The sequence below is a fragment of the Acomys minous genome (assembly GCF_964271855.1).
Source record: "Acomys minous genome assembly, chromosome: 3".
Taxonomy (NCBI): domain Eukaryota; kingdom Metazoa; phylum Chordata; class Mammalia; order Rodentia; family Muridae; genus Acomys; species Acomys minous.
Genome location: NC_140485.1, coordinates 124,312,837 through 124,333,254, shown reverse-complemented (window position 1 = coordinate 124,333,254; position 20,418 = coordinate 124,312,837). Strand labels below are relative to the sequence as shown.

Genomic DNA, 20,418 nt, shown 5'->3' with positions numbered 1-20,418 from the left:
CCTTAATCCTCTTCCTCTTTGACAGCGCTGTGATATTGAGTAACTGTCGCCATTCTATATTAAGTAAAAGCCTTTAATTGATTTCTAAGGTTGCTCCATCTTGGAGTGTTTATGAATCGGTGTCAATATCACTGTAACACTCCATTAGGACCGAATTAAAACTTCCAGGATTACTGAACTACTCGAGGTAACTTAACAGTGGAAGTGCTTCAACACTAGAAATGTCTTGAGGTCATTTGTGGCTCTATCAAATACAGCTCTATTAAGACTCATCCCCATTGCCTGAGCTTCGTGGCACAGGTCTCCAGTTTGGCCTGGACTAAAGAGCAAGACTATCTCAAAAAATCAATAAGGAGCACTTGGGAGGCAGAGGCAGGTGGATCTCTGAGTTCAAGGTCAGCCTGGTCTACAAAATGAGTCTAGGACAGCCAGGGCTGTTACACAGAGAAACTCTGTCTGAAAAAAACTAAAACAAACAAACAAACCAGCCACCAAGCAGACACAATTATAAAACACAAATTTATTGTCAAAAACCTCATCTGAAAAAAAGAGGCCAGGAGGCCAGAAGAGGGTGTCAGATTTCCCCAGAAACCAGAATTATCAGCCACCACATGGGTGTCAGGAACCAAACCCAGGTCTTTAGCTAGAGCAGCAAGTGCTCTTAATCACTTAGCCATGCCTCCAGCTCACAACTTTTATAAAAAAAAAATGCAGGCTGTGAACTTCTCAACATTCTCTGAAGAACTATCGTGGCATTGTAGATTGCCCCTAATACTTCATTGAACAACACAAATCTGTTAGCAGGACTTCCCTACTTTCCTTGAGATGGTGGAGATTTAACTGCACACTTACTTTGTTTTCTATTTCACCCCTTGATCCACTTCTTCCTCATCTCCCAGGTCTTCACAGGTCCTTCCTTGGGGCAACCCAGTGCTCACTTTAATAGTCAAGATGCCTGAGAGACAGACCCTGCAGGGTGGAAGTCACTGGAGCAAACACAATATTGGAATATGTAGCTCAGCTCCAGGAAGATCAAAATAGAATTGAATCTATTTGATTGCTGTTTTATGTTGTTTTCTTCTGCCTTTCTTGATTTGATCTTGGTTAAGAACAGTCTGCTGTATATCTTGTTTTTAAATGTATCATCCATTTTTATTGACACAACAGGAACTAAAGCTATGAAAATGGACACATTATTGCTTGATGCCCAAAGAATCCATACTTATGAAAGTGCACTGCAGGCATGCTATCCTCTGAAACTTTGCACTTCTCAAAGTCACACATTAAATGGACCCCTTTGACAGCAGTATTAAGAGGTGGGTCTTCAGGACTAGTGCTTTTGTCAAACCAGCCCCATGAAGTTTGTTACCTCTTTTCCACTGAAGATGCAGCAAGAGAATGGGCCCTTTCTAGACACTCAATATGGTGCAGCTTTGACACTGGACTTCCCAGCATGCAGAGCTACTGACTATTTCTCTGGCATCATTATTGGGATGTAGCAGCTTGTACAGTCTATGACTAGCCAGTAGGTGAACTTTAACATTCAAACCAAGTGTTTTTCCATCCGAAAGTTATCAGTGATATACTGAATGGATCTATAAACTAACGAGGATACTGAGATTGCCATCGACCTCACTGGGAACAGAGTGATCCATTGTATCCATTCTGCTAGGAAGTTTTAAAGCCTTAGGACTACATGAACATTTTGCTGTAGTTGTAAAGTCATACCTTCTCATAACTTCATTTTCTCTTAACAGTTTCCTGTTTTCTTCCTTCCTTCCTTCCTTCCTTCTTTCCTTTCTTTCTTTCTTTCTTTCTTTCTTTCTTTCTTTCTTTCTTTCTTTCTTTGTTTTTCGAGACAGGGTTCCTCTTGACTCACTTTGTGGACCAGGCTGGCCTTGAACTCACAGTGATCCAATTGCCTCTGCCTCCCCAGTGCTGGGATTAAAGGCGTGTGCCTTCACGCCTGGCAGTTACCCATTTTCTTAATGGCCACCAATTGGATGCTTGCTTACCTTTGAAGGCACACAGCATTGGAATGTACAGTTGAGATTTGGGAAGAATAAACCATTGGGAGATTTAGCTTTGAACATATCTGTTGTGTTTTGACTTTCTTCATATTGTCTTAGAAATACTCTTATGTTCTGTAACAGTTATCCACACTAGTGTTACTTCAAGAGTAGTAAAGTAGGCCATCAGTTATTTGTGTATTTATCTTTAAATGGTCACAAATGGCTATCTGGAACTTTATGTCTTTAGGTCCACACAGCACTTGGCACTTTATAACTTCTCAACCAATGCTTGGTGATATGAAGTTGACTGAATACCCAGTGTGTCCATAAGGCAGCTCAAACATCATTCATCCACAGTATGACGGTAAAAACATGTGTATCTCTGATTTTAGCAAATGTGCCAAAGATATCAAATAGATTACTGATTTTTTTGCTCCTCTATTAGATTAAAATGCTTTCAAAAGTATCAGAATCTCATCTGTATATTTATTTTCTGATACACATACTGACATATGCATTGATGTAAATATATTAACAGGGCTCTCTTTAACTTTTTACCTGCAATACTATGATTTTTTTCTCATGTTAATCTGAAAATAGTGAACACAGTGAAGACTCTGAACTTTTGTTATAGTGACTTGCAATAATTTCTCTTTAAAAGCTGCTAGACAGTCCTTCAACTATACTTAGAATCAGGGAATGTTTCTAAAAATATTATGAGAGGAATGAAGAAGATTAAGAAGTATTTAAGATCAAGTATATATTCATATTTGTAAATAATTGTGCTCATTACATTTCCTCTTAAGTTTATAGCTATTTAAAATCTTCGCATATGTAAAAGTTAAATGCAATGAAGGAAAAAAAGAGACTCATTGCATACCATCAGACACAAAAGTCATATGTAAAAAAGGGAAGAAACCCACTGCAAAACCACCAGTCAATGACTGGTTTTGAGATTTTTAAGTATATGGCACTACTTGAGGGGATATTTTCTAATTGTTCTATATCTGTTGAGGTGGTTTTGAAAATCTACCTCTCTTTGGACCTCCGAGCACAGGCTGAGCATTTCTTCTCTAAAATACTGAGATGATGAGCTTGAAGTGTGGAGGCTTTCAGGATTTGGGATACTTCTGACTTCACCGGCTGCACACTTCTAATCTGAAAAGTTCAAATCTAAAATGTTCCAAAATCTAAACCTTATTGAGGGTTATGTAGGCAAACTTACCTAAACTTTTGATTTTGGATATTCTGACAAGAATGCTCAATCTGAATAGCATTTGCTCTATGTGCTTTGAAACTCTTGGAAAGAACAAGGGGATTGTGTCCCTTTGGTTAATCTGACTAATTAACCCCATAATCATTATGATGTAACTTTTCCCCAGTAATATTTTTATTCTACAACCTTCACAAGGTTTACTTTCTAGCAGTTTGGGCCATGGCAGAGAAACTTTCCTGCCCTCCAAAGAGCAAATTTTTGTCTGTCATGGTATATGGTTTCAATTTCCTCAAAGGCACTTATTGACTAAATTCTTGGCATTTATCATACAGTGTTCAGAACTATTTACTTACTTACTAGGACTGATGCCAGGATTTAGGTTTTGAAAATCTGCTATGTTTCCGGTTACAGTGAGAAGTGGTTCTGAGTTTCATCTGCTGAAGCCCAAGTATTTGGACTTGAATTTCATATCTTCCAGCAGTGCTAGCAGTCTAACTCTGCAGGATCATTTCATGTGTGGCAGCACAGGAGGGTCAGAAGGGCAAATTTTCTTTATTTGGGCAGAACAGATTGAGGCAATGAGGGATAGAACACATTTCCCTTTATTTTATATATTATATTACCTTCTAGAACATTATATTACATTACCTTCTCCCATGGCTTTATCATCTTCACCCTTGTCTTCAATTTCTTGGCTTTGAACTTGTGGACATTTTATTATATACTTAGGGAAAAAGAATCATATGACTTCTGACTTCCTCCATCTTCAAAGATCCATGGTAGTTTCTTTATTTTTAAATTATTTGCCCAGTCATCTACAAGAATGTTAATTTTTTCAGATGTCATAATTATGTTCAAATTTCACTGTGACGTGAATAGTTTTTTCTTGTTATTATTAGTATTATTATTAACTTAAATATATTTTATTAATTTATTCATATTACATCTTAATTGTTATCCCATCCCTTCTATCGTCCCATTCCTCTCTCCCTCCCATTCTCCCCTTACAACCCTCCCCTATGACTGTGACTGAGGGGAACCTCCTCCCCCTGTATATGCTCAGAGGGTATCAAGTCTCTTCTTGGTAGCCTGCTATCGCTCCTCTGAGTGCCACCAGGCCTCCCCATCCAGGGGACTTGGTCAAATACGGGGCACTAGAGTTCGTGTGAAAGTCAGATCCCACTCTCCACTCAACTGTGGAGAATGTCCTGTCCATTGGCTAGATCTGGGTAGGGGTTCGAAGTTTACTGCACATATTGTCCTTGGCTGGTGCCATAGTTTGAGCAGGACTCCTGGGCCCAGATCTGTCCATCATAATGTTCTTCTTATAGGTTCCTAGGACCCTCTGGATCCTTCTATTTCCCCATTCTCCCATGCTTCTCTCACCTAGAGACTCAATAGGATGTCCTCCCCTCTGTCCCACTTTCCTGGTAAGTGAAGACTTTCATGGGACATGCCCCTTGGGCTAGTGTCCAGATATAAGTGAGTATATACCATGTGAGTCTTTTTGCTTCTGGGTTAACTCACTTATTATGATCAATTCTAGTTCAATCCATTTGTCCACAAATTTTGGGAATTCCTTGTTTTTAATAGCTGAGTAGTATTCCACAGTGTAAATGTACCACACTTTCTTTATCCATTCTTCTACTGAGGGACACGTTTCCATGATCTGGCTATTATGAATAAGGCTGCTATGAACATGGTTGAACATATGTCCCTGTTGTGTGGTGGAGCATCTTCTGGGTATAGTCCAAGGAGTGGAATAGCTGGGTATTAAGGAAACCCTATTCCCAGTTTTCTGAGATAGTGCCGGATAGGTTTCCAAAGTGGCTGTACTAGTTTGCATTCCCACCAGCAATGAACAAAAAACCCCAGAATAGCTAAAACAATCTTGTACAATAAAAGATCCTCCGGAGGAATCTCCATACCTGATCTCAAGATGTACTATAAAGCAACAGTAATTAAAACAGCATGGTACTGGCACAGCAATATGCTGTTTGATCACTGCAATTGAATCGAAGACCCAGATATGAATCCACACACAGACGGTCACTTGATTTTTGACAAAGGAGCCAAATCTATTCAATGGAAAAAGGATAGCATATTCAACAAATGGTGCTGGTCTAACTGGATGTCTAAGTGTAAAAAAATGCATTGGATCCATAGTTGTTACCATGCACAAAACTCAAGCCCAGGTAGATCAAAGACCTCAACATAAAACCAGAAACACTAAGTCAGTTAGAAGAAAAGGTAGGGAAGACCCTGGAACACACTGGCACAGGAGACAACCTCCTGAACAGAACATCAACAGCCCAGGTCTTAAGGTCAACAATTAATAAATGGGACCTCAGGAGGCTGAGAAGCTTCTGTAAGGCAGGAGACACTGTCAACAGAACAAAGTGACAGCCTACAGACTGGGAAAAGACCTTCATTAATTTATTTACCACAGTTTTGTTTAGTAACTGCAATGGGCTTAAATGTATATGAATATATGTGTTTGCATGTGTTCGATTGTAGACTTTTAAAAGTACTTTCAGAATATGTCCACTAATCTGAGAGCTGGCAATCAAAGCCATAACATTGTATATGCTAAACAAGGGTCTTGCCATTGAACTACATGTTCAGCCCAAGGTATAGAATTCATACTGTGATAATAGAGAATATTGGTTTTGGATCATTGCTTTCTTATTTATTTATTTAATTTTTTTTAGAAGTAACATATTTTTTTATTAATGTATTCTTGTTACATCTCAATGGTTATCCCATCCCTTGTTTCCTCCTATTCTTCACTCCCTCCCATTTTCCCCTTACTCCCCTCCCCTATGACTGTTCATTTTTTATTTATTGTTTTATAGTTCTTTTACTCATTCATGGTTGAGACATTCAAATATGTACCAAGATACATATGAATTACTAAGGATCACACATGTGCAAATAGCCTGTAAAATCAAGAGGCTCAACATGTGATGGAAGGATAAGCATAAAATAATGTCCACCTTGTGTGCAGTTAGGTACTAGTAATTTCTCCAAGTTACTGCTAAAGAATCCCTGGTGGTTTTAGGAAATAATATATGCACAGCATAATGGCCAAAGCCAATGTCCTTTCCTTTCTCAATTGGAGGAGAATGTTCCTTATACCTACAAAAATGGCAAGGCTGTGGATGAAGAAAATTCCATTGGTTGCTAATCAAGTAGGCAAGCCCTATGGCTAAGACAACGTACTGTTTCCTCATGGAACTTTTCTGTCTTTGTGTAGAGTGGGCTCTGGTGTCCATTCCTCTTATCAGGACACCAACCCCTAGGAATGGAGTCTTATCAAAATTGTAGCATCTAATTACTCTCCTAAAAGCTGTACATTTAAATAATCACACTGGGAGTTAGCCTTCCAAGTATGAATTGTAAAGGGATACAGGTGAGTTCCTAACACTTTGTAGGCTTACTTTTTGTTTCTCTGGGAATCTTTCAGATTCAACCTGTGTTGTGAAATCTCTCCTTACTTTCTCAGGCAGAAATATGGTATTGCATACCTTTTCCTTTTCCTTAGAGCACCTTGTCCACTGGAGTATATGGCTGAGACAGCAGAAAAACCTAACTCCTGTATACCCCGTTACACACCTAACACCCACAACAGAATCTGTTTGCAGATCTCCAGTGTGGAAACGACTCATAGCATTGTTCTGGTAGTGTGCCCATATAGCTACATCCTGTCTGAAATAGTCAGTTTATAAGTGACTGACTGTGCAGCTTTGTAAGCAGATGACAGGACCCATGTCTCAGGACAGGCAAATGGCAACAGGAAGTGAGTTCATGTATGTAAAATAACCTAGGAGCAGTGTTTGGCATGTAGTACATACAACATAATTCTCTATAAAAAGCATCTGAGAATTCTGTACCCTCTTTCAAAAACACAACTTTTCTATGGACAAAGGTTTGTTTAGGGCCCAAACTTGATGCTTTTGACATAACTGCTTTGCTGTACAAAATGAATTGCTAAAAAGGGGTGGGGGATGGGTGAAGAGAGGAAGCCGTGCAGATAACCAAAACTCAGCCCTCTTCTCTTTTCTTTCAGAACTAAAGTCTTTCCCAATCTTCCTCTTCCTTTAATGGGTACTGAGAAGCCTCACACTTCCAGAAGTTCAAGTCACACACACAGTAGGTCCACCTCAAGATATTAAATTTCCACAAGTGTCATTGGAGGGAATTTGCTTGGTGCACTCCTGAGGCCAGTGAACCGATTGGGTCAAGCTGGCCATGAGAACCATTCTTGGGCTCTGGCCTCAGCTGAGCAGTAGCGTGCTGCTCACGACAACCAATGTTGACAGAAAATTATCTTATTTTTTCATCCTTTTCTGATACCCTGGTAAAACACTGTTATCAGTTTTATTTGGGACAGCCACAAGAACTCAAGAACTCCGCACTTAAACTAAATTCTGCAGTGAGCGCTCCCAGCTGAGATCACCTTTCAAGTTAACTTGGGTCAACCCTCACTTTCACCTTCCTCATACCCAGTTTACAGAACGCCCATGGATTCAATACACTTGGATCTTACTCTCTCTATGGCTACTAGTGGCTCATGTCAACCTCTCACACGGTAATGAATGCGGTACTCTTAACTGGCCCCGTAGCTCCCAATCCTTCTCTGCCTAGCCTTCCACAAGTGGCAACAGCTATAGGATCAATTCAAAAGCTCCTATCATCACAGCAGGTCATTCTTCCTCACAACACCTGCCTGCAGCTCTTCCTCTTATTCGAAGCCAAGTCCCTATGAAAACCCTGTATTCTCCCAGGCCTCCTGGCTAATCAGGCGTCCTCCCACATACATGAGGGCGACATTATCTCTTCCCTCTCACCAACCACACAGCAGTGCAGCTGGGTACTTACCTCTTCTGCTCTTTCCTCTGTGAGGCCCATCTGAGTGACCAATTCAAGTCTCCTAGCCTGTGCTTTAGTTTCCAACATGGAAATTCCCTGAATCTCACTATGATGTCTTGTGGACCAAGGTCTACATCTTTAGGAAGTGCTGCTTTGGTGACCTCATTGTTTTTGGTCTGGACAGGGCTAGCCTACTCAAACTTTAGGGTCACTAGACAAAAGACAAGGTAGTTCTGGAAGTACAGGAGGCCGAGTGCTACAGCTGGAGATTCTGACTAAGACAGCTGAGGACTACATTCTAACAAGCATTCTTGAGAAACACTCATCACATATGACATGTGGTAACTGTATTAAGGATAGCTATTTCCTCCTCATTAGAATGTAAACTGAGGCCAACTGACTTTATTTTCTGCCATTTGCTCTTGACAGAACAATACCAGGCACAAAGCAGGATTTTATTAAATACACGTTAAACATATGAAAAATGTTTATCCTGTTACATCACAAAATGTGCCTTAGCTTATAGGAATAGATACAAAGGTATTAAAAATAGTTCTGTCATGCAAGGAAACATTTCCTGATATTTCAAAATGATTTGTCACTAATATTTTACATCATTTTGAAGCATCCAGCTGTAGGATTTACTGTGTGCTGGGCAGTGGTGGTGCATGCCTTTAATCCCAGCACTTGGGAGGCAGAGGCAGGTGGATCTCTGTGAGTCTAAGGCCAGCCTGGTCTACAGAGTGAGTTCCAGGACAGCCAGGGCTGGTACACCGAGAAACCCTGTGTAGAAAAACCAACCCCCCCCAAAAAAAGTCCAAAAATGTACTGTGTGCTAAGCTCCTTGCAAACAGCATTTCAAATGCCAGTTGTGTCCCTTCCATCTTACAGAGAGGGGCTCTGGGTTGGACCAGTAGACTTTACAGTTGTCTCCTAACCTCCATGTGCTCTGCCAACTGGGAGTGAAACAGGAACCATTTCTAGGTTTGCATTATAATTTGCTATATTTTATTTATGCCTATTGAGGTAATAACCAGTCATGTTTTAATTTTGACATTCCATGAAGCATATCAGAGCACTGAATTTTAGATGCAAATGCTGAGCCACAGTAATGCTTACTTCATGAGAGCATTTTCCAGATGTATTCCATGGGTTCTTTGTGATGATGCTGAGAGTTCAGTTACTATGTGTATCTGTTCTATCAAACTGTGGAGTTTGATATATATCAATGTGGAGAAAAACAGACATAAATAATAGTAATGAGTCAGTGACTTTTTCTTTCGAGTAGAGTCAATTGTTTTTAAAGGCCTAGATAGTAAACATTCACGTATATAAAGCATATAACTTTGAAATTATGAAAACACCCAGATAAAACCTGGAAGAGTGGGTAAGGTGTCATTCAAATAAGATCCAAAGTGACAGGTGAAGTCTATAGGCCATGGCCTGCTGTCCCCTGTACTAACAAAGTCATGGATCATGGCGTGCCATCCTTATAGTAAGTAGAGTCTATGTCCTCTACTCTAAAGAATTCCAATCCAAATGGCATAAGTGAAAAGGCCCAGACAAATTTCAGGTGAATTAATAAAATAAAAAAAGACATTCCTACCATGCAAATCAAAACATGATTGGCTCTGCAGTACACTGACCAAGTTAAAGAATCTTGTTGTAATGTTCACAGAGCACACATGCAGGCAGCGCATAGCAGTATAAAACTGATTTACTTGACCCGGAGACCTAAGTCCTATGGGCTTCGTCATCATTCCATCTACCATCTTCAATTCCACAGAACAGAAGACAATCTTTAAAGCACCAAGTATGTGAGCATTTGGACAACATTCTTTCCTTCATTTTCTAATACATAAATCCACTTCCACTGAAGGGTACCAATCCACAGTACGTGCCAGAGGGTAGACGAAGTCATTGTGGTGTTACAGTGTAAAGTGCTACCTCTTCATCTTGTATTTCCTTCAATGACCTTTAATTTTTACAGTTTTATCTAAATATGAGTATAAACCACATTTAATCTCTCATCATTTACCACTTTTGGATGCTCACATTTGCCTTGCAAATCCTGAGAGGAAAAAAACCCAAGATTGCCAATCCAGAATATTCTGGTAGTCTTTATTAAAAGTTTAATTTAGAATATTATAGCAACATAATACGGTTTGTTTGTCCAAATATTACAGATTTTTCCAAAACTTCCTTTAGTGTGTATAAATTAAGAAAGCTGATACCCAACATAATTTTCTACAGGGATCTTTTCATTTCCTGAAGCAGGGTTTGATGCTAACACCAACTCTAAATACTCAGAGATAACTTGATCCACTAAATGGACAATGACAACTGGCTGAGGCAGCTGATGAATGCTTCAGAAATACACAGGAGTCACTGTCTTACTTAGTGGCAAGGAGGTCTTCTGTAAAACCATGCTCCTGAAAGGCTGAGAAAAGTTTAATGGACTGTTAGTTCTAAATGTGGAAAACACATGGGTTCCACAACCAGAGGTTCATTCCCTGCCTGTTGTCAGCAGCCTGAGGGCCTTCTGTAGGTTCTGCACAGCGGTACCCACGTCTTCATACTGTAGTGCACTGCCAGCATATTTGCAGTACTTCTGAGCCCTAGTGAAGTCCTCGGGGGTCAGGCGGACATCCCCTAAAAGAAGCACATTCAGACACATCACAGATTACATCAGTTATGCTGTTACTTAGGTACATATTTCAACTCAAGGTGAAATAGCATATTTATGCTTATGTAAAAAGATCAATCTTTGTTTTGCTGCTAATATAAATCAGATACATTTTAATAAAAATAACTCATATGTATACAGTTTTCCATCAGTAACAAATAAATCAGAAGTCTGTGTTTTAGTAATTAATCGTGATATAAAATAAAACCAGAGCATCTGGATGTGTGAAACAAAAGAAGCAGCTTGGTGTTTACACTGAGCAGCCGAGGCTCTCTTCGTGGAACACCACAAACAGACTAAACCCTTCTGCCCTCACTGGGCTAGAATATTAATATATCCTCTAATAAAAGGGGAGGGGGATAACATAATCTAACCAGAACATTGTTTCTTTTTTAAGCATTAAATATTCTACATTTTGTACTGTCCATGTAAAAAGTAGTTAAGGCTACCCTCAAATTCTTATCATTAAACATACAAGTAAACATGAAAGCAGACATTACAAAACAATTTCCCTACATTTATTTCCAGCAGTTTTTTCCTACTTACAGATGAGTAATATGTCCAACTAAATAATTTGGGTAAAAACTACATTATTCATTTAATTTAAAATATAAATGTTCTTGTACATATGCATTTCTATACTAATATTAAAAAACAAAGTATTTTGCCTTTGCAAAAGAAATACATGGACATTTATTCATATATTTAGTTTTTTAAAATGGAGAAGTTTATTATAGAAGCATGGAAAAAGAGGAAGGGGCATTACAGAGAGAGAGAGAGAGAGAGAGAGAGAGAGAGAGAGAGAGAGAGAGAGAGAGAGAGGAGAGAGAGAGAGAGAGAGAGGAGAGAGAGAGAGGAGAGAGAGAGAGGAGAGCGCGCGAGTGCTTGTTTGCGCGCAAGGGAGAACAAAAGAAAGGAAGTGTTTACTTTTTGATATGGAAAAGTTTGAGGATGGTAAAGCATACTTCCTGACTAGAAGAAAGAAACACAGAGAAATGAGCAAGTGACACACTTTAATTATTTTTAAGACTGTACTGACATATTTATTACTTTTAAATGGTCTTTATTTTTTTATTTTATTTTTTTACTATTGATGAAAATAGCAAAGTACGACATTACCTAGTAAAGAGGTAGCAGCTGTAGGTAGGCTGACACTAAATCCTAACAAATATTACCATATTCTAGAGGAAGTACTGATACACTATGAATTTTTGTGTTTATTCTGTATAAGGCACTTACTTCGTGGTTGCCAGCTCAGTGGCTCACTGAGTAAGTATAGACAGCCTGCCTTTATTGTCAGTAATATTCCACATTCTAAATATAGTTCATGAACAGTTAAATACTAATTAAATCCCAGATTTTAAGATAAAATGCTTGCAAATTTACACACAGTAAACATACAGGGTGCTACTAGACTAAGCCTTCAAATAATCATTGGGTTAGTAAAAGATTCAAGTAATTAGATATTAAGTTTTTTTTAATTTCCATGAATTTCTCACTTGCCAATCAACAAATGAGTAAGACTACAATTGTGTATTAAGTAATAAAGAATAATTCATTACCGTTAATAGTTCAGTGGATAGTTACTCGCCACACTGATCAACCTTAAGAACAACCACCTTCATCTATGTTCACAATTTGTCAGGTGCGCTTCAGTTTATGTTTTGCTTGAGAAGTATCTACTAGATTCCTCAATGGTTTTCAAAATAACTAAGGCTCTAGCCACCTGGAGTAGAACACGTGGACTGAGTACATCTTAACACTGCCCAGTTTGTGTCTGAGAGCTTCTCCTTCCATCTTAGTAAACTTTAATGCAAAGGGAAGTGTCCAATATTTACCACACCTGTTGCAAGGCAGCTTTGATGCCTAGAACAACCCCATCTATACAGGGTAATGTTAGTTTTGTTTTGCTGATCCATCACTTACTCATAATATGTGCATAATAGTAAATTAATAGCAAAGCTGATACTATTTTATTTTCATAAACTAAACCTATTCACCAATAATAACGCTATTTTAAAGCACAAACATTTTAGTTTTTATGAAATCATCTCAATATTGGTAAATTACAAATGAAATATCACTATCGAAAAATAAAGACATAAAGCTTAGTGACATATGACACTAATTAATTCATATGTAAAAGATAGTAACTAGATGGTAAAAATCAACATGTAGGTACATATTCAAAATGTACTTTCTAGACATACTGAGAGAGATGTTAGCCTTTTCTCCAACAATTTAAAGAACTTAACCAAGCCATGACAAATAATTGCTTTTGTAACAAACTAAGCTTTCCTTCATTCAAGAAATATAATTAACTCATAATTAAATACAGGAACTCCTCTTTCAATATGAACTAAAAATAATATCTTGTCACCTACTTATGACCCTTGAAAAGTACCATATAAAATTTCAATAGTGAAGGTAGAAAAACAAGAAAGGAGACAGCTTAATTTCAGTGTCCCCAACTTTATACTCAGTATCATAAAGACAGCCTTACTCCACCAAATAAAAGCAGTTTTCCCTATGCCGACAGGTGAGAAAGCACCACATGGTCCCAGTGGTGATGCCTAACCTCGCATTTCTCTCAGGCACTGTGATCCTGCAGATATGGCTTTGCACCAAGACCACCTTATCATAAGAGGGTGTGTCCCCTTCAGAGCAGGACCAGGACAAGCAGAGGACAGCTGGGTAGCTGCCAGTCTCTGCTGCTGTGGTAAGGAGAGTGGGTCAAGAACTATATCAAAGCCCTTTCCAGGGGTAAAGTAAAATCACTGATAGTTGACAAAAGCATCCTTTTCCAAGATTCATCTATCTAATGTCACCACAGAGCGTAACCAGACATATTTCTAATTTATATAGACAGTTCTACAAATTAGTATGCCAAGGGCCCTGGCAATCTCATTAGAGTATAGTCTATTACTGATTTGATTAGGCCACTTAAGACACAAGTAGAGAAAACAGAGAAACACACTTCTGAATTCTTATAAAAAGACACTGTCTAAAGGAATTATGGATACAGGTAGTTTCATTATTTCAATATTTTGTAACTGAATGTAATAACAACATTCAATATTTTTCAGCTTTTGTAACATTTAAGACTCAAAAACACTGAGATAAGGTTTTATTCATATTATAATAATATATGAGGTAAAAATACTAGATCTTGAAACTTTTTGCTTTTCTAATTTCTTTCTGGAGTCAGTCACAATCATTACAACAGTTTAATATACATTAATATTAATATATTTCTATATTAGCATAACAGGTATACTTCTGAAACACTAAGGGAAAAGTAGAGCAGTGAAAGGGCACAGGAAATAGAGATGATGGTGAGGGCATGAGGAGTTGGTATAGAAACCTGTATTAGTTTTCTGAAAACAGACAACTCTTTAGAGGAGTTCTCAGTTCACAGGAAAGACAGGCATTTTTTTTATTTTTTTTGCACACACGCAAGCCCTTCCATTTCTGGCGTCACCAGCAATGACTCAACTGTTGGATGTTCACTGATGTGCTGTGATTGCCCTGAGGCCACTGTGCAGCTCCCCTTTGCTTTGTGTATTCGATGAGCTTGGGCTAATCTATAAAATCCTTCTGTAACTAACAGAATACTTCTTCACAGCAGTGAAATTCTTGTTCTCTATTCTATTCATCCCTGTTTTTCTTTCTTTTTAAAAAAATTAATTTATTATAATCTATTGAGATTACATCCTGCTTGTTGATTATTATGCCCTCACTTGAATCTTCCAGTCCCCACTCTCCGTCCTTCTCCCTTCCTCTAGCTCTCCCCTAGACCTTTGACAGAAGATGACTTCCTCTCCCACCAAATGACCACAGCCTATCAGTTCTCATCTGGATAGCCTACTTCCCCTTCCTGTGTGCCCGAAGGGCCTCCGCACCAAGGGGAAGTGATCAAATCGAGCTCTTGTCAGGGGCAGTTACTGCTCTCCCAACAACCTTGGAGAATTAGCTGTCCACTGGCTTGATCTGAACACGGGGTCTAGGTTTACTGTATGCATTGACCTGGGTTGGTTTCATCCCAGTTTTTCTTACCACAACTTACAAATACTGATGTTTTCACTGCCTCCACTCTCTTGCCTCTTCTGTGTCCTAGCTGGGATCACACAGTACGCAGCCTTTGTGCATTTGTTGTTGCGCTGTTTTTGTTCCCTGGGCCCTGAAGCAAGCATTGTATTTAACATGAAACCATCAGGGAGAAGGTATCACGACAAATTTCATCACAGAGCTAGTTCTAGTTTCAGCCATTTGCTATGCTGTAACTTTTGCCCGTCGTCTTTATTAAAGACATGTGCCAGCTCCTGACAATGTGGCATCGGACAGCACATGGGCACAGAGCTTTTTAGACTAGGGAAACAAGTGACAAGTAAGACAGTGGACTGGTTTGCCACTTGGTAGTAGACACTTAAGTTTTCTTTCCTTTCCTTCTTTTAAAAGGCAGGGCAGCTCATTTGCACTTAAGTTGGGATGATATTTTATCATCTGTATATTCTACATTTTATCCCTTTACTAACAATAGAGATCTTGTTACTTTTCAGTTTTGGCAAAAATGGATAAATTCAGCACCAACAAGTAGATGCAGTGTTTTATGTGTACAGACTCTCCACATTTTTGGATCAACATCAAGGGGCATGACTCTACATTTAGGCATGTGGTTATTTTGAGTAAAAAAAAAATTAAAGTTTTTGCCCCCAATTTCAATAACTTCATCCCTATTTTATTTTTATTTAATTTAAAATTTGATTAACAGGTGCTAGTGGCATCTGCTAATGGAGTTCACATGCTATCTGAACATATGCACAAACCATCACCTGTCACTTTAATGTTCATCTTCCATATATGAGAGAACAGTGATTGTCTTTCCATTCCTGCTTCTATCCCTTCATGTTGTATAGTTCAATGGGTTCCACTCACTTCATAGCAAATCACAGCATTTCACTCATTTTTTATGGCTAAATAGCCATATTTACAACATTTATATATTGTGCTGGCTAGTTTTATAAGAACTTGGCACAAGTTAGAGTCATTATGGAAGAGAAAACCTCAATTGAAAAAAATGTTCCCAACAGACTGGACCATGGACAAGCCTGTGTTATATTTTCTTGGTTGATGGGGCAGGGTCCAGATCACTGTGCATGGTGCTACCCCAAGCTACTACCCCAAGCTACTGCACCAAGCAGTCCTGGGTGCTCTAAGAACATAAGCTGAGGAAGACATAAAATCTAGTAAGCAGTACTCCTCCAGGGTTTACCTTCAGTTCCTGCCTCTAGGTCCCTGCCTAACTCTCCTTAGTGATGGGCTATACGGATAGTATGAAAAGAACCCTTTCCTCCCCAATTTAATTCTGTCACGGGGTTTTATCACAGCATACTCACTAATTTGCTGATGGCCATCCAGGATGATTCTATCTTAGCTACTGTGAATAGTGACATGTAAGTAAGTATACAGTTACCTATGCAGCTTACTGATTTACTCCCCTTGATTATATGTACATACATACATACCTGGGAACCAGATCACACGTTAGTAGAACTGTTGTGTTAACTAATATCCTATAATAGTGTATAAAAGTTCCTTTATCTCCATATCATTACTATCCTTGTAGTTTTGATTTGCATTTCAAAAGATGTTAATTGTTTTTATGTATCTGCTGGCCATTTCGATTTCTTTCAAGTGTTTATTTAGATCACTTGCTAATTTTAAGAGGAGGTTATTTTTACTTCCAGTTCTTATTTGCTTAAATAGTCCATATATTAGCCTTTTGTCAGTTGACTAGTTAGCAAACAGTCCTTCATGCTATGGGCTGTCTCTTCACTGTTGACTGTTTTGACTTTGGGATTAATACCATTTGTCAACTTTTGCTTTCATTCCCTGTCCTTTAGGAATTGCATACATATAAAATTGCCAGCCCTTCAGTGTGTATCTTAGTATTTCCTCCAGTATTTTTAAAGTGTTAAGTCTTGTTCTTGAATAATTCTGATTTCTGTACAGGAATGAGGAGGGGATGACATTAACCTGCATGCAGATGCAATTTTTCCATCGCCATTTACTTAGGAGGCTGTCTTTTCTCCAACATGTTTTTGACTCCCTTGTTGAGATAGGTTAACTGGAGATGCAGAGGTCTAAGTTCATTTCCTGGTATCTATTCTGTTATACTGGTATACCTGTTTATGGCAATACCATGCTTTGGTTTTACATGAGTCATAAGAAGACTTAAACTCTGAGTGAGAAGTTAAGACATGCCTCAAATCCAACTAGAGGCAAAAAAGTAGAGAGGAGTCAGAAAAAGAAAAAAGATTACATCAGCATGTCAGTCACCTAAAGTATGAGCCAACCAGACACTTAACTGTAGACAGTGATGCCCATATTCATCATGGTTAGCTTTTTCCTTTTTGGATAATGTAATAATGTAGTACAGATAAGAAAAGCACAATGACAGTACAGAGTGATTTTGAAAAGAGGTTTTGAAACGTGGCCAAGTAACCACAGGCTTCCACAGTAGCTGTGGCTAGATATTTGTGTCCAGTACAGAACAAACAAGAAGGACAGTACAGAAAAGAAAAAAAAAAAAGATAGAGTATCTTTAGATTTGGGTCTCTGTGACCATCTTATAGACTCCTGGTTCACTTGACAATCTAGTGGAGACAGTGAAAAATCTTGTTTTGAGTAACCTAGATATTTGAACTCAGATGTAACACGCAAGGAACAACTTGAAACACAGCCCAAATAAGGAAAGAAAGAGTGCAGCCTGCAGAAAGGCAGCTGGCTCACCCTGGGAAGCTGTGTACAGGTCAGGGTCCATGGCTGGGACAGTCTGTGGACTAGGCTGGACGGCATTACTCGTCACACCTGTGAATCAAAAGCAAAGACATGTAGAAAGTGCTTCACCCCTTAATTAAATGTCAGCACAGAAGTCAAGGGAATTATTTCACTATTTCAACATTTTCTTGGAACCTTAGTTGAATCCGATGCATTAATTTGAACACATTAAACAAACTGGAACAAAAAATATGCAGGGAAATATGAGTATTAACTTCATAACTAGTACTTCAAATTGTTTATTTCTAATTCTTTGAAATTAGGATATAACTACATCATTTTTTCCTTCTTGCTTCTTCCAACCCTCCCCATGAAACCCTTACTCTCTCTCAAATTCACTGCTTCTTTTTCTTTATTTGTTGCTACATGTTATACATGTACATATTCACAAACATGTAACAATGATCTACTCATCCCACATCATATTACTTGTATGTCTATGACCAACTGGTAAATTACTTAATTGAAACTTGTCATTTATGTTTAAGGGAAGACTCACTTCCCACCTTTTAATCTCAGCCTGCTAAGCAGCCTGAGAACAAAGTGAGACATAGTTGTGACTTGGGTTGGAAGAAGAGTACAGTTCATAACTGTGTGGTGTTGAACACTACAATTCTCCACTTAATGTTTATAAGGTGGTATTTTTATAGGTAAATGGGTGATTAGCTTGAGTTCCTGTTAAGACTTGTCAAAGCTGTCATATCAATGATTAACTAGCACTGTGCTCCAGATGTAGCGTATTACTCATCTAGAAATTTAGCAAAATGAAGTGAAATCTTACAAAAGACTTTACCGAGTCAATCAGCAGGGAAAGTAAACGAAGACAAGCCGATTAATTTCAGAAGCCAACTCATGTCTGAAAACTCAAAATTCTATATGGCATGTGTCTTGCAAATATAATTAGTTCTGCATAGTCTGTTGCTCTGCATGCTTTGCTGTTTATGTGGCTTAGCAATTATAATTTCAGGTTAATACATACAATCCCTGCTTTCTTTTTAATGATCTGATAATGCTCCTTTTGAACGCATGAATCATGATTTACCAAACAACTCATTACTAACAAATATACTTCCTCATCTTTGCTGCTACACACAGTACTATAGTGGATGTACCTAACACCACAAAGACTGGAGACATATGGAATTTATGCTAAATAATTCAGTGATCTTTTGCTTAGGTTTGATGAGTGCTAAGAAAGTATATTAAGTTATTAGCATTTAACATACTTTTCCCCACAAACATTTAAAGGCACACATAAAAATAACATTTAAAAAATGCTAGAAAGCTGGGCATGGTGGTCATGATTTTAATCCCACGACTTGGGAGGCAGAGGCAGGCAGATCTCTGAGTTGCTGGCCAGCCAGGCCTACACAGTGAGACTCTGTCTCAAAACACACACACACACACACACACACACACACACACACACACACACACACACCAAAACAAGATTAAAAGGGAATGTTAGGCAGTCTGACAGGGACTGTTTGTTTACAGCAGGCATATCTTCCATACGTGCAAACGGCTGTATACACTGTCTAAGCAGGTAGTACCACTCTTCCTCAAGCAACTCATACTCTTCCATAGGTTACATCCTTCAGCCAACTCCTTCATGGAAAGATATACTTTTTGGTCGGTTTTCTATGGTAACTCTCTAATAATTATGTGTACAAGTCTTGTGAACAAGCCATATTAAAAACACAGTAGGAGTCATAGAGACTGCTTAGTTATGCAGCAATATACCATGTGAATAATGCTTTAAAAGGCAGTGTGAATCTTACTAAGTTTTCGGTCAGTCACTCAGCTGCACATGCCTGAGGCAGGATAGTCTGAACATTGAATATGTCTCTTCCTGTTTTGTCTTGAAGCAGAGGCAGGTCTGCCCTTTAGCCGCCACCAGAAGTCTGTAATACTGGATTGACGTAAGCTCGGAAATACCTGGTAGGTTTGTAATGTTTTTAGGTTACTATTTAGTCCCTGGACGCTGTAATCTGTTATTCTTTTCTCCATTCTGAATTTGGTTAGGTACCTCTAGGCAATATGCTCAATGATCACAACTTTTAGACTGCATTATGATGGAGTGAGGTGATCCTTTTAAAATCCATCCAGGAGCAAAGCAGTGAGCTTGGACATTTATTCTTTCTGTTACTCAATAAAATGCAATACAGTGTTTATGTCAGCAAGTAACTTCTGAGTGATACTTAGCAGTATATCAGAAGGCATCCATACATGCTCAAGCACACTGTAACACTGTTAGTTAAGTACTCTTGCTATATAGACTAAATGCATAGAAACTTTTGAGAAGGGAGACATGAGAGTTGGTTAGGAAGTTAAGACTGACTGACTCCCAAATTTGAACAGAGCCGTGACATATAGTGGTGTTTAGAGGCCCAGTGGAGGGAGGAGACACAGCTACTGTAACCTATGAAGAACAGCAGAAACAAAGGTAAGAAAAGCAGGACACCAGATGGAAACTATCCTTCATGTAACCAGGGGAAATGGCACTGAGAGAAGAACACAGGCCAGGATGTCAATAAGCAATAACACCCCACAGAGCCCAAGAGCACAGCTTCCTTCTCCACAGTTCTTTACAGTGCTCAGATTTGCAGTGTATTAGGTGAGAGGCAAAAAGATGAGCAGTGGCTGGGTGTGGTGGTGCACACCTTTAATCCTAGTACTCCTGAGACAGTGACAGGAGGATAAATTTGAGTTAGAGGCCAGATTATCTACATAGAAAGTTCCAGGTGAGCCAGTGGTACATAGTGAGACTCTGTCTGAAACAAATGCAGTTG

The 20,418-nt window shown here is 38.7% G+C and overlaps 1 protein-coding gene across 1 annotated transcript in view; it reads right to left on the bottom strand.

The window, feature by feature from the left end:
* Positions 1–10,193: 10,193 nt before the first annotated feature.
* The window catches only part of VTA1 (vesicle trafficking 1), a 53,360-nt gene continuing 43,135 nt past the window's right edge, over positions 10,194–20,418 (bottom strand). The window contains exons 7-8 of the mRNA XM_084776102.1: positions 17,579–17,656; positions 10,194–10,752 (exon numbers count right to left, since the gene is read on the bottom strand). Of these exons, the coding sequence (XP_084632228.1) occupies positions 10,607–10,752; positions 17,579–17,656 (224 nt within the window). The 3' untranslated portion in view covers positions 10,194–10,606. The remainder of the gene's footprint in view (positions 10,753–17,578; positions 17,657–20,418) is intronic.